This window comes from Sphaeramia orbicularis, chromosome 16, assembly GCF_902148855.1.
Source record: "Sphaeramia orbicularis chromosome 16, fSphaOr1.1, whole genome shotgun sequence".
Classification (NCBI taxonomy): Eukaryota; Metazoa; Chordata; class Actinopteri; order Kurtiformes; family Apogonidae; genus Sphaeramia; species Sphaeramia orbicularis.
The window spans coordinates 30,730,791-30,743,593 of record NC_043972.1 but is presented as its reverse complement, the minus strand read 5'-3'; the positions used below and the strand labels follow the sequence as shown (position 1 = coordinate 30,743,593).

Sequence of the window (12,803 nt, the reverse complement as noted above, 5' to 3'; positions counted from 1 at the left end):
CATATTTACAAATTGTTTTTTCAAGCCATGACACACTTCCATATAGCAATTTTCAACATTAGACCGTGAAGATGCATTACATAATCCCTGTTTGTTCTCCAATATTTGACCTCTGTTGCTGTTTGTTTTATAGATATTGCATGTGCTTGTTGTGTCTGGAAACAATTGCATGCAGTGGGAAGAAAAAGAAACTCTCATTACAGTCTGTGCGCATTAGAAACCACATACACAGTATCTGTCATTGCTGAAATGTGATGGTGACAAAAACCCAAGGGCAGATGGGATCTAAATGAGCATCAAGATGACATTAGTTCATAGGGTGCATCTTCCTGGTGTCAGGGAAACTCGCCTGCAGAAGTTCAGCAAAGTCAGCATTGGAAAACAAAATTGACTGAGCACACAGTCATTGATTTTAGCAAACAAGGTGGTGTGTATTCAGGGAAAACACACATCCTGTGCAGTGCAGCAGGTGCCAAACCCTCAATCATGGGAAGATTAGTTTTTTTTTTTTTTTATTCATACCACAATCAGTTCCCTAATGAGGGTTATTATATGATTGAGCTGTGCTCCAAAATTGCTTACATCCATTTCCGTGCCCATAAAATTAGTAATGATTGTTATCAGCCTGTTTAAATCAGTCTGCTTATAAACCACTGTGTTTTATTACAGACTGTTATGAATGCTATAGGCACCGTGTACATGTTTTTGTTTCTTTTCATGTCTTCGGATTTGGCTGCTAAATTGTAAAAGGAGCAATTATGTCAATTATGACATCAATTACAGTCATTTTCTAGGTTTATTAGATTTATTTATTTTCTGTTGTAACAACTGTCAATGTTTATGACTTCTGTTGCACTGAAAGGCTTTTATTGAATATGGACAAATGTGTATGTGAGTAAATCCCAGGCTGCGACCTCAACAACCCACTGTGGGATCAATTAGAGAATAAGCAGAGCTCTGGCGCGTCCAAGTGGCAACATAATGTAACTGCAATGAAAAAGTGCAAGTGCAGAATAAAGTGGCTGCATAATGGTTTTTTTGTTTTGTTTTTATTTATTTATTTATTTATTTATTTATTTTTTAATCCCACAGCACATTAGTATAGACTTTGTTTCAGTTTATTTTGAAGTAGGTGTGGACTCAATTATGCAGACACAGCTACGAAACAGGTGTATATCTCAGCTCATTCATTCCTTACTTTAACCTAACACTGATGTAAACCTATAGATGTAGAGATATACATTAACTCAGCACAGAAACGTCAAAATACCCACATATACCTACACTTACACTTACACACACACTCACACACACACACACACACACACAGATACTACACTTTATTGGGTCCAGTGCTTGGGTAGCAGAAAGCCCTGGCACTGTTCATTAATCACTATGTTGAGGTTTTGATGCCACAGCAGGAATGGAAATGCTGCTCTGCCTCTCATAGATATACTATACTGCCTTCATCAGCTTCACTAAAGTCCAGAGCTGGGAGAAGTAACACTCATGGCATGAGTGAGAGTGGGCACAAAACCTGTCTGTTCATTTCTATAATTTAACAGCAGATTGTATATAGATCATACTATACATGTATCCACAGACGTATATTTAAATACAAGTCATACTGGACCAGTACTACAAACCATACTATAAGAACTACTAATTATGCTGGTGTGTGTCCAGGTGTCCACATTGACAGAAATAATCTGAAAATCCTACTTACATTCAGGGTTATGTGTATTTGTATTCATCACTTATTCATCAGTTGTGTTAATTTATTTATCTCACAAACTCTATAGGTGAGGTCTCAATAGCAGTTAAATCAAGTTCTGTTGTGGGTTATTTTCTGTTTGTTTTAGGCAGACACTCACATATCAGTGCACAGAGATTTCCACTCTGCTCCTCAACCCTTTACAGTGCCGGTGCTTGTGCTCCTTCTATTTGCATAATAGAGATCATTGATGTGAGAAATAAAGTACATTTGGATCTCATTTATCAGTGTAAAAATGGCCTGAGATATACCATGGAAATTATTCTGGATAGCTGCCATAAGTGATGAATGAGAGACCCTCACTCTATCAATCTAAAACAGAATCATATATCAAATGCGGCGGTGGAATTGGAGCCACTTGGAAACAATTTGGTATTTACATATGGCACATTAGTGTCAACAGGCCTGCTTGGTGACTCTATCTTTGCATGCAAAGCTTCTCTAACTGTAATTTGCACTGATTCACGTCGAAGTGATGAAATAAACTGGGAACAGATGTGCTACCACCAGGGGCAGTGTCTCAAAAACTGCCAGTATAGTCAAGAAAGAAAAGTTATGTCCCCTAAGAAACAGACAGCGATTATTCTGCCAAACAGATCCAAACCTGCATCAGGATTTGTGGATGCAGTTAATGCACTCATGCTGAGAAAGGCAAGCTACATTTGCTGACCTGAGTGGACTGTGCATTACTTTATGCCTCATTGAGTATTTAAGCATCTTTTCAGTACTATCATAAGAAAAGCTTTGACTATAGCACTTTAATGAAAGATTCTATCATAAATGCTCCACCTTTGTTACTTCAAAACTACATCTATAATCAAATGGATTGTTTTACTACAGACATTAAACATGAATGTTCCCTCTTTAGCTCTTTAATGTAGTACACGGATTATAAAAGCAAACATTCCATTCATTACATTTTCGACTTTATTATAAATAGAATTACAAATAATACTGATATCCAGCGCATCAGCTCCAACGGTCCTGCTTCTCTCTGTAAGCAGCCTGTGCTTGCAGTCCTCTGGTTTGCCGGACAGTTCTGTACACTGACATGACATCAGTTCAGCTTTACATTATGTTTCAAGCTTCCAGTCATGTTTAGCTGTCAGGGTACGATGCAGGTGGCCTTTCGAAGGGCCAGGTAGCCAGTCACGACATCTGTGGGGAGCAGGCGAATGTAGGAAAACTCCTCAGAAGATGTGAAGCGTAGCTTTGTCTGAGGGTCAGTGTAGTTTGCCTGAGGAAAGAAGACAGAGTGCTTTGTACAACAGACGACTGAAGAATAACTCTGTTAACAGAAAAAGAATAACAACAAACAGTTTACTCACAGGGAGCCCAGAGATGTCAGAGTATTTTTTGGCTGGTTTCAAAGATGGAGGAGCATCAATGTTGTAATCTATTGACAGAGAAATGTCTTATATTAAACTGCAAGATTTCACATACATGTCACTTTCACCACAGACCCAACATATTAAGACCATATTATTGTAAAAGCTTGTGTAATTATAAAAAAAAAAAAAAAAAAAAAAAAAAAAAAAAAAAAACACTACAAATTCGAAGAACCCTTTAAACCACAGGTGTCAAACTTGTGGCCCGGGGGCCAAAACCGGCCCTCCAAAGGTTCCAATCCGGCCCGCAGGATGAATTTGCAAAGTGCAAGTTAGGGCATCAAACTCAAAAATAATATTATAAAAACCTACAAATAATGTCAACACCAATTTTTTCTCTTTGATTTACTGCAAAAAAAATTAATTATGAAAATGTTTACATTAACAAAGTACCCTTTAAAATATGAATAACTTGAACAAATATCAACAACCTGAAATGTCTGAAGTAAATTAAGTGCAATTTTAACAATATTCTGTTACTAAATGTTTTGTGCCTTTGTAGATCTGACCTAATATGCATATGTATAAATGATATGTCAAGGCATAATATTGATAACTTATATTTCTTAACAAATTCCATTTTTTTCAGGTTATTCACATCCTTTTTGTTTGTATAGTTTTTAAATGTAAATATAGGCATAAGTGAATGTTATTTTTTGCACTAAAACAATTTGGAGTTGCCATTTTTTTTTTTTTTGGCTATCATGCTATTATTTTACTGGTCTGGCCCACTTCAAATTAAATTCATTGAATGTGGCCCCTGAAAGAAAATGAGTTTGACACCCCAGCTTTACACAATAATGACAATTATTTGGATATAGTATATTATCATCAGTACCTTATGCATTTTGCTGTGTCTCTCGGGTTAATTTTGTTGTTTACTAAAATATTAACAAAATAATTCAGTGTGTTTTTTTTGTGTGCTAACATTGTTGGCTACACCATGAACTCAAATATGCTGAATGTAAATCAGTGTTGGTGATAACTGTTATATAACAGATTAAAATAAAAAAAGACCCAGATCCTCACAGTTGGGGTCGCTGAGTTTCCAGGGTAAAGTCCGCTCCAAAGCTAAAATCTGTTTGAGGTTCTTCCAAGTCCTGTTCTTTTTACCTGCTGCCGCTCCTCCAATCCCAGAATGCTGCCAGACATAAAAAGTGGAAAAGGGTGTCAGAAAGTGAGGCAAGGAAGAAGCTACAGACTTTGGATCAGCAGTTAACTCAGAGGTGCACACATTTTTATTTGACCAGAGTATTGCAGTGGTTCCCAAACTTATCCTCTAGATCCTGTTGTTTAAAAATATTTCACGAATTGCTATCATGTCTACATTTTCACTGACAATATTCAAAATGTGTTTAATTCAACGTATGTTCTGTCTTTTACTCCTTTTCCATCTTGTTTTGTCATATTTCTTCTTAAAAAAAAAACAACAGCTCATATTCAGTTATTTTGACAGTTAGTCAAAATAATGCAGTGTCTCATAATCTTTCCATGCTCCATCAGCTGATAGTTTACATTATATCTCTGTCATCTTAACTCTGAAAACAGACATAGTAAAACCACAGATCACCTCCATTTTCTGTACGGTTTGTGTTGTCAATAGCTGCACTAAAGATCTGTACAGACTCATCTAAACAAGGCCAGAACTATCAGTTTAGTTTGAACTGCTGGTCAACAAATGGTGAACTTAGCAAAGATAATAACTTTATACCCCAGGAAACAAAGTGATTTCAGCATCAAACACCATTGTTTGAATTTAGAGCCAGTGTGAGAAAACAACAGTGCTTCTATTTTTTGTCACTTTCTCCGACTCTAAAAGTTGCTTTTTAGATTTTCATCCGATCTCATCAGATTCTGATGCTTTGGTCAAAGGCCCTGTGGTTAGTTTTCCTCATCATGGCAGATCGTGAGAGTGAGACACTACTCCTTCTAAGTGGTTGCATTATTTTCATGAACTCTCTTTGTGAATAGCCTAATGATAATTTTAGGTCCTTTACTTTATATTTGAATGTAGAAACACTATATATAACCCCCCTACAATGAATGTGTATTTATTGGCACTTAGATACCTGAAGAGTTCAACAATTGTTTTTTTGACTTCAGATGAGTTGTATAATGTATTAGATCAGTATATTTCTTAGTATCATCAACATATTGATGTAGAATTAGTATTTCCCCTTAACCCATAAAGGCCCAGTGCTACTTTTTCCTAAATGATTTTTTCTCTCTATTTAACCTTTGGCAAGTGATTTATCTCCATTTATTATAATATTATCCTCTGCATTTTGCATTTTTCACTGTAAATCATGTATTTTCCTATTTCATTTTCTATATTTAATTTAGATGTTCATGAAAACTCGGAGTACATTCAAAGGTTATTATATCAAAACAGAGAAAACTGAAGAAAAAAGTGATTTTTCAGTAAATTTATCATTAACTAAACACAAACCCAGTGTGTCTATCCACTGTCATTGATCCAACTCCATGGGTTTTACTGGTGAATCAGTGTTGTAGAAGATGACGGTGTTTCCACATTCACTATGGAGCCTCTGAACATCCAAATGGGTCATATTTGATGACCATGAAAAGATGATAAACTGTATTTTACACCAATTCGTTACACGTATTGATAGGATTAGTGGATCAACCAGTATTAAACATTTTAGATCAGTACTTTTGGTTCCTGGTAGATGTTTGGGTCTTTATGGGTTAATGTATTCATTTATGTTGAGTATTGTATGAATGTGTGTGAAGGACTGACATTTGAATTAATGTAGATTTTACTGTTTGCTGCACATTAATATAACTAATGTTTATTCTGTACTATGTATGTTCGCAGAGGGTTGCTTCATTCCCAAGGAGCTGAATTCATCAAGCCTCGAACAGTTCAGAGAGATTTCCCTGCTGGACGTTGAGGGGAAGGTCTTCTGGGCAATCATTGCAAGAAGGTTAACCTCATACTTACTTACTAACGGCTACGTCGACACAAGTGTCCAGAAAGGAGGAGTACCGGGTTACTCTGGATGCCTGGAGCACACATCGGTAATCAGCCAGATCATCAAGGAAGTGAAGAGGAACAAGAAGACTCTCTCAGTGGTCTGGCTTGATCTCGCCAAGGCTTACCCGAACGTACCGCACCAGCTCATCTGCAAGGCATTGGAGCATTACCAAGTACCACCAGAAGTCATCAAGCTGGTGATGTTTCATATGGGCTCGCTACAGATGAGGTTCAGCGTGCAGGGTTTTACCACCAAGTGGCAGAGGTTGGAAAAAGGGATCATGGCTGGCTGCACCATATCAGTCTCCCTGTTTGTGGCAGCTATGAACTTGCTGATTAAAGCAGGAGAGTCACAGTGTAAAGGTCCAATGGCAGAGGATGGGACAAGGCATCCAGCCTGCAGAGTCTTTATGGACGACATCACTGTGATGACTCCATCCATTCTTGGGACACGATGGATCCTGAGTTCACTGGAGAAGATGGCCACCTGGGCCCGCATGCAGTTCAAGCCTAGTAAATCCAGAAGCTTGTGCCTCCTGAATGGAAGTCTGTCGAATAGCACCTTCAGCATCCAGGGGTCGGAGATTCCGACCATTCAGGAGGAGCGAATCCGCTGCTTGGGAAAGAGCTATGACAGCACTCTGAAGGACAGGGGGAACTTTGAGGATACCTCGGCCCAACTAAAGGAGTGGCTGAGGAGAATCGATAAGAGTCTGCTGCTGGGCAGGTTCAAGGTGTGGTGCTTCCAGTATGGCATCATACCAAGACTCCAGTGGCCGTTTCTGCTCTACGACTTCCCTATGACCAAAGTTGAAGCAATGGAGAGAGTCTGTAGCAGGTTTATCCGGAAATGGCTGGGCGTCCCTCCAGCTTTCAGCTCAGTCAACTTATACAGCAAGTCATCAGTACTCCGGTTACGATGCTCCTCTGTCATAGAAGAATTTAAGGCCACCAAAGCAAGGGCAGCGTGCACGCTTTTAATCTCCAGGGATGCAAAAGTTAGGCATGCAAGCTCTGCCATTAATTGTGGCAGGAAGTGGAAACCCCTTGAAGCGGTGAAGGAAGCAGAAGCCTACTGGAGGCATCAAGAAATCGTGGGCACTGTGTGTCGGGGACGGCTAGGGCTTGGCAACTACAGCGCCAAGAGCTGGTCAAAAAGCAACACACAAGGCAGAAGGGACTTGGTGGTGCAAAGGGTGCGGGAGACAGCTGAAGAAGACCGTCGAATTAAAGCGGCGGGGCTGGGTTCCCAGGCACGCTGGACGCAGTGGGAAGAGGCGCTCGAGAGACCACTGTCTTGGAGAGAGCTCTGGATTACTGACCAAGGCAAGCTGAACTTCCTGCTGCGTGCTGTGGCTGATCTCCTACCCACACCAAGCAATCTGAAGATCTGGGGCAAGGAGCAAGAAGCATCCTGTAGTCAGTGTGGCGCCAACCTCTGCACGCTGAACCACATTCTGACCAGCTGCCCGAAAGCTCTTGCAGACGGGCGCTATAGGTGGAGACATGACAAAGTCCTCACTGAGGTCGCCAAGTGGGTCGAACTGCAGAGAAACATTACCAACAAACAGCCACCAGCACCACCAAGGGTCATAAGCTTCCATCCAGAGGGCAGTAAGGTCCCGAAGGGAAGAAGATCTTACAGTCTACCATCTATTCTACACCGCGCAACGGATTGGGAGTTGCACGTGGACCTCAAGAAGAAGTTGGTCTTTCCTCAGGAGGTAGTGGCAACTACTCTCCGACCGGATATGATCCTTCTTTCTAAGCGCTCAAAGTCCATCATTCTAGCCGAACTCACTGCTCCCTGGGAAGACAGGCTAGCCATATCTCACCAGGCAAAGAAGGCTAAGTACCAGGACATAGTGGAAGAGGTGACCCTCGCGGGGTGGCATGCCACCCTCTACCCAATCGAGGTCGGCGCTCGGGGTTTTCTCGCCACATCTATGCGCAGTTTTCTGCAGAAGATTGGGCTTAATCCCAAGCAACTGCAGAAGGCCATCAGGGAGATAGCCACAGTAGCCGAAACCAGTTCTAGGTGGCTGTGGCTGTCAAGGGATCGTAGCTGGACCCCTTCTGCAGGTGAAGGCTAACTCAGCCTTTGCTGCCCCACTCAGGAGAGGTGTACAGGTTAAGGGGCGAAACACCTGTGACCCTGAGATACCTGCTGAGGATGCAGAAGGGGTCCCTTGGAACACCGCTACACACCGCCAGCTCGAACCACAACATCCTTAGTTGCTACTCCAGTCTTTGCTTGTAGCAAAGCACCTTCGGTGTTTACTTTATCTGTTAAATGTGGATCTCTGGCCAGAACATTCAGCTAATGGGGATCCCTTAAAGGGGTCATATTTTGCCAAATGCACTTTTATTAGTCTTTGGTACATGTATTTGTGTATTTGGACCCTAATAGTTCAAAAAGTTTGAATTTGAACCCTCCAGGTGCTGCAAAGCTATCTTTATATATCCATTCCAGCAAAAATCGAGTGGATTTCTACAACCCATTTCAATTCCTTCTTAATTTGTTACATTTTATAACTATTTACATCACAACATTTGCACATATAAGGTCATGACTTCTGAGGAACATTTCTCCAAATACGCCATAATTGTTTATCAGCAGCGGCAGTTGTAGTCCATACTAAAAATATGTCCAAACTTCGAGCTGATAACCTAAAATGTTCAGTTGTTGGTTGTATTAACAAAACAAATGGCTGAATGGGACAGAGCAGCACAGCCAACAACCTGGAGGGGTTGGGGTGTGAAGTGGCTCATTTGCATTTAAAGGGCCAGCGCTCAAAATAACCTTTCTGGTGTCATTACTCAGAAATAGAGTTGAAGATGGACCTGTGGAGTTGAATTAACCCTTTCATGCATGAATTATGAGAACCTTAATCAAGATTTTTTTTCCTGAGTGTTTTCATTCCTTTTTAGGCATGAAAAAACACTGTTATTGAAATTTAATTTTTTTTATGAATGTACAGGGTGGGGAAGCAAAATTTACAATATTTTGAGGCAGGGATTGAAAGACAGTGTATGACCAATTAGTTTATTGAAAGTCATGAGAATTTATTTGCCACAAGAAAATTGACATAATAGAAAATGTTTTTATTCTATGTGTCCTCCTTCTTTCTCAATAACTGCCTTCACACACTTCCTGAAACTTGCACAAGTGTTCCTCAAATATTCGGGTGACAACTTCTCCCATTCTTCTTTAATAGTATCTTCCAGACTTTCTCGTAATAGTTTTGCTCATAGTCATTCTCTTCTTAACATTATAAACAGTCTTTATGGACACTCCAGCTATTTTTGAAATCTCCTTTGGTGTGACGAGTGCATTCAGCAAATCACACACTCTTTGACGTTTGCTTTCCTGATTACTCATATGGGCAAAAGTTTCTGAAAAGGTATGGATAATAGTGTTAGGTATGATTATGACATCAATATATGTTTGGTCTCAAAACAATTGACGTAGTGCCTGCTGAGAAAAAACAACTAAATGTTCATTGTAAATTTTGCTTCCCCACCCTGTATTTTTCATGGATTAACAAAAATATCCACTCATCTGAACACCATGCGTTTAATTTTTGAAGCAAAGAAACATGCATTTACTGTCATACTGTGTGAGAACTATGAAATGAATGTTTTTTTAATGTCGCTAATCTGATATTTTCTCACATTTTAACATACAATAATAGTAGTTATTATGCAAAAAGACAACAAAACACAACAACTTTTTTTTAAACTGTTAATTACAGTCTAATAACAATTAGCAATTGATTTACACTCAAATATGTTGCTACAGATCAGCTTTCTCAAGAGTTGCAAAGTTACAGTAACGGTATGAATTGCAGTGTATTATGGGATGGTGCATAATTATCCACTGTGTTGGTTGATATGCAACTAAAACAACAAAACCCATGAATATACAAAAGAACAGCTGTAGAGTAACTGTCCTCTGCAGTGACTGCTATGCATGAAAGGGTTAATGAAGAATTCAGACCCAAGCATAGTATGTACAGTCTATGTAGACCACAGGGAAATGTTTTAAAATGCATAATTCCATTTAAAAGAAGCAAAATATCACTCCTTTAAAATTAACACAAGTATGAACTCACCATAAATGTGGGGTCTTTAAAGGGGGGAGGCTTTGCAGTGGACTCAGGGAGTGGAAATGGACCACTGTCCACTATTCCCACAGGTTTCACATCAGCCACAGTCTCCACGACAGGCACCTGTGAAAACAGAAATGACAAACTCTTAAATAACTTCACTTGTCTACAAAGGCCACAGACTGCAGTTGAATACTATACACAACACTTGGGTCATTATTGTTAATTATGGGTCAGATTTGCGCACCAGCACATACTAATCCCAGGATGTTGAGTGCTTACCTGTGTCTGTGTGGCTGGTGTGATGCTCGGCGGTGCTTTCTTCTTCTTGCTGCTGCTCCCTCCGGACTGCGGAGCTCCACACACCGCCGTACCGCCGGGACGTTTCTTCCCCCGTACGGCGGCGGGGCTGGCGGCTGTGGGCTGGCTCTTTACCGTTATGGAGATTTGCGATGCCATCTTAGCGGTAAAACCTGAAGCAGCTTTATCGTACGATGTAAACAAACCCAAACTTCTCGATAATCACCATTAACCATCCGCTGTGCAGATTGTAAACATTGCCGCGGTACCCGGAAAACGAACTGTGTAACTTCCGGTGACGTCATCACGTTGAATACGGTCATTTAAATCCAATGATCTCAATTTAAAAAAAAAAAGTCCATTGATTATGATCTGTTTTGTATACTGCAATGTGTAAATAAAGTTGTGTGAGGAAAAAAAAAAGTCCATTGATCATTACTTATTCTTTCATTGTGTGCGTTCTTGTAACTTTTGGTCTAAAATTGAAAACCTTGTATCTACATGTAATAAAAAATATAGTTGTAACATTTCAAAATGCACTTACATATTTTGAACATGACATGAGTAATCTTCAATTTATTGTTAATCTGGTCATTTTATTTAGCAAATTCCACATATAAAAAAGTAAATATGTCAAAACACTCCCACATTTTAAAGTTTTTATGATAGAATTTGAAAAATATATCCACTCACTAGACTTTGTATTTAACAAAAAAAGCACAAACACTCTGACAAGTTATAAATAAATATTTAAAATGGAATGAATTCCGTCTCTGCTGTATTTTATTTCTTTATATCTTTAAGTTTTTTTTTTTGTTTGTTTGTTTGTTTTTTGCTGTAAACCCTTGCATTGTGTTAATTTATTTGTTTGGACATCTTGATGTTTGTTCAAAATTTCAATGTTTTGTATGCATATATATTTTCAAAAAGTCTAAAAAAAGAAGTCCATTGATTTTTTGTTGTTGTTGTTGTTTTACACACAAACACTATTGTGTATGCAATAGTCAAATCAATTAAAGCGCAAAATTAATTCAGATATTTGTTTTGTTTTTTTTTTATCAATTGCTTTACATACAATCAGCATTAAAAATGTAGCATTAAACTTTAAGATTTTGTGCAGGCCTCTCACAGTGATGAAAAAGTTGTGGAATTTGAAAACATCTATTCTCAGGCCTGGAGAAGTCATGAAATTAGATAATATTGCCTAAAGCTTTGGAAAAGTCATTGAAATTAATTTGTTTGTGCTGACATTTAAAAGAAAAAAAATGAGCAAACCTGACAGATGTTAAGATATTCATATCTCTTAACCATATATGCATGTGTGTGTGTGTGTGTATATATATATATATATATATATATATATAACCTCAACACCTAAAATAATAATTCTATAAAATTATAATGAAATATTACTCATATTACTCGCATTAATTAATGGTGAGCTACAGGATTAAACATTTTGCATTAGCCTAATTCATGCATTTGCTATAGTTACAATAACAAAATACAAATTCTAATACAATTTACAAAAATATATAACTGTGCATAACTTCTGATTTTTATTTTTTTAATGTAAGGAAAATAAGAAGTACTTATCAAAATTTCAAAAGGAAACATCTGACTAATTCATGCATTTGCTTCTGTTAACACACTCAACTGTACATAAATCAGTTATGAGCTCATTGTATCGAGAACAGTAAAATGTGACACAAATGGAGCGGTGACTTTCATCTAAACACATCATATGGCTATAATAGTTGGCACAGTATGGAAAATGACAACTAAAATAGAAAGCAGTGCAAAACTGAATTTTTACAGCAGTCAAACTACACAAGCAATGGGCACTTACCAAAAAACCCCTCAAGATCAAGATATTGTTCAGTTGTGGTTCACTTGTTTGCAGAGATTCCTCACATGGTCTGCTACTGCATCCAAAATTTTGTGAAGTTTACTTTTTAAAACATACTGATATGTGGTCCAGCACATATTAAAAGTATCTACCCTTCTTCATGCATGTACCATTGTACTGTCCTGGCGATGTAGCTTCAGTTTATGTTTATTACCTGAATATAAACTAACCACACACTAGTACCAACCCACTGGATAAATCTTACTTTATTAATTACTTCACAGTAAATGGTACTTCAAATGAAATATTTGAGCAAATCACAACATAAATCAGTTACACTGAACCTTTCTGTAACAGAATGCCTGCTGGTTTTGACACAGTATGA

The 12,803-nt window shown here is 38.5% G+C and overlaps 1 protein-coding gene across 1 annotated transcript; it reads right to left on the bottom strand.

Annotated features, from left to right (window-relative positions):
• Positions 1-2,568: 2,568 nt before the first annotated feature.
• ino80c (INO80 complex subunit C) lies at positions 2,569-10,844 on the bottom strand. Its single transcript, XM_030158000.1, has 5 exons — positions 10,552-10,844; positions 10,276-10,392; positions 4,192-4,303; positions 3,103-3,170; positions 2,569-3,011 (listed from the first exon to the last, which is right to left on the bottom strand). Exons 1-5 carry the CDS (start codon positions 10,726-10,728, stop codon positions 2,880-2,882), a joined length of 606 nt encoding a protein of 201 aa, XP_030013860.1. The 5' UTR covers positions 10,729-10,844; the 3' UTR covers positions 2,569-2,879.
• Between the last annotated feature and the right edge of the window lie 1,959 nt (positions 10,845-12,803).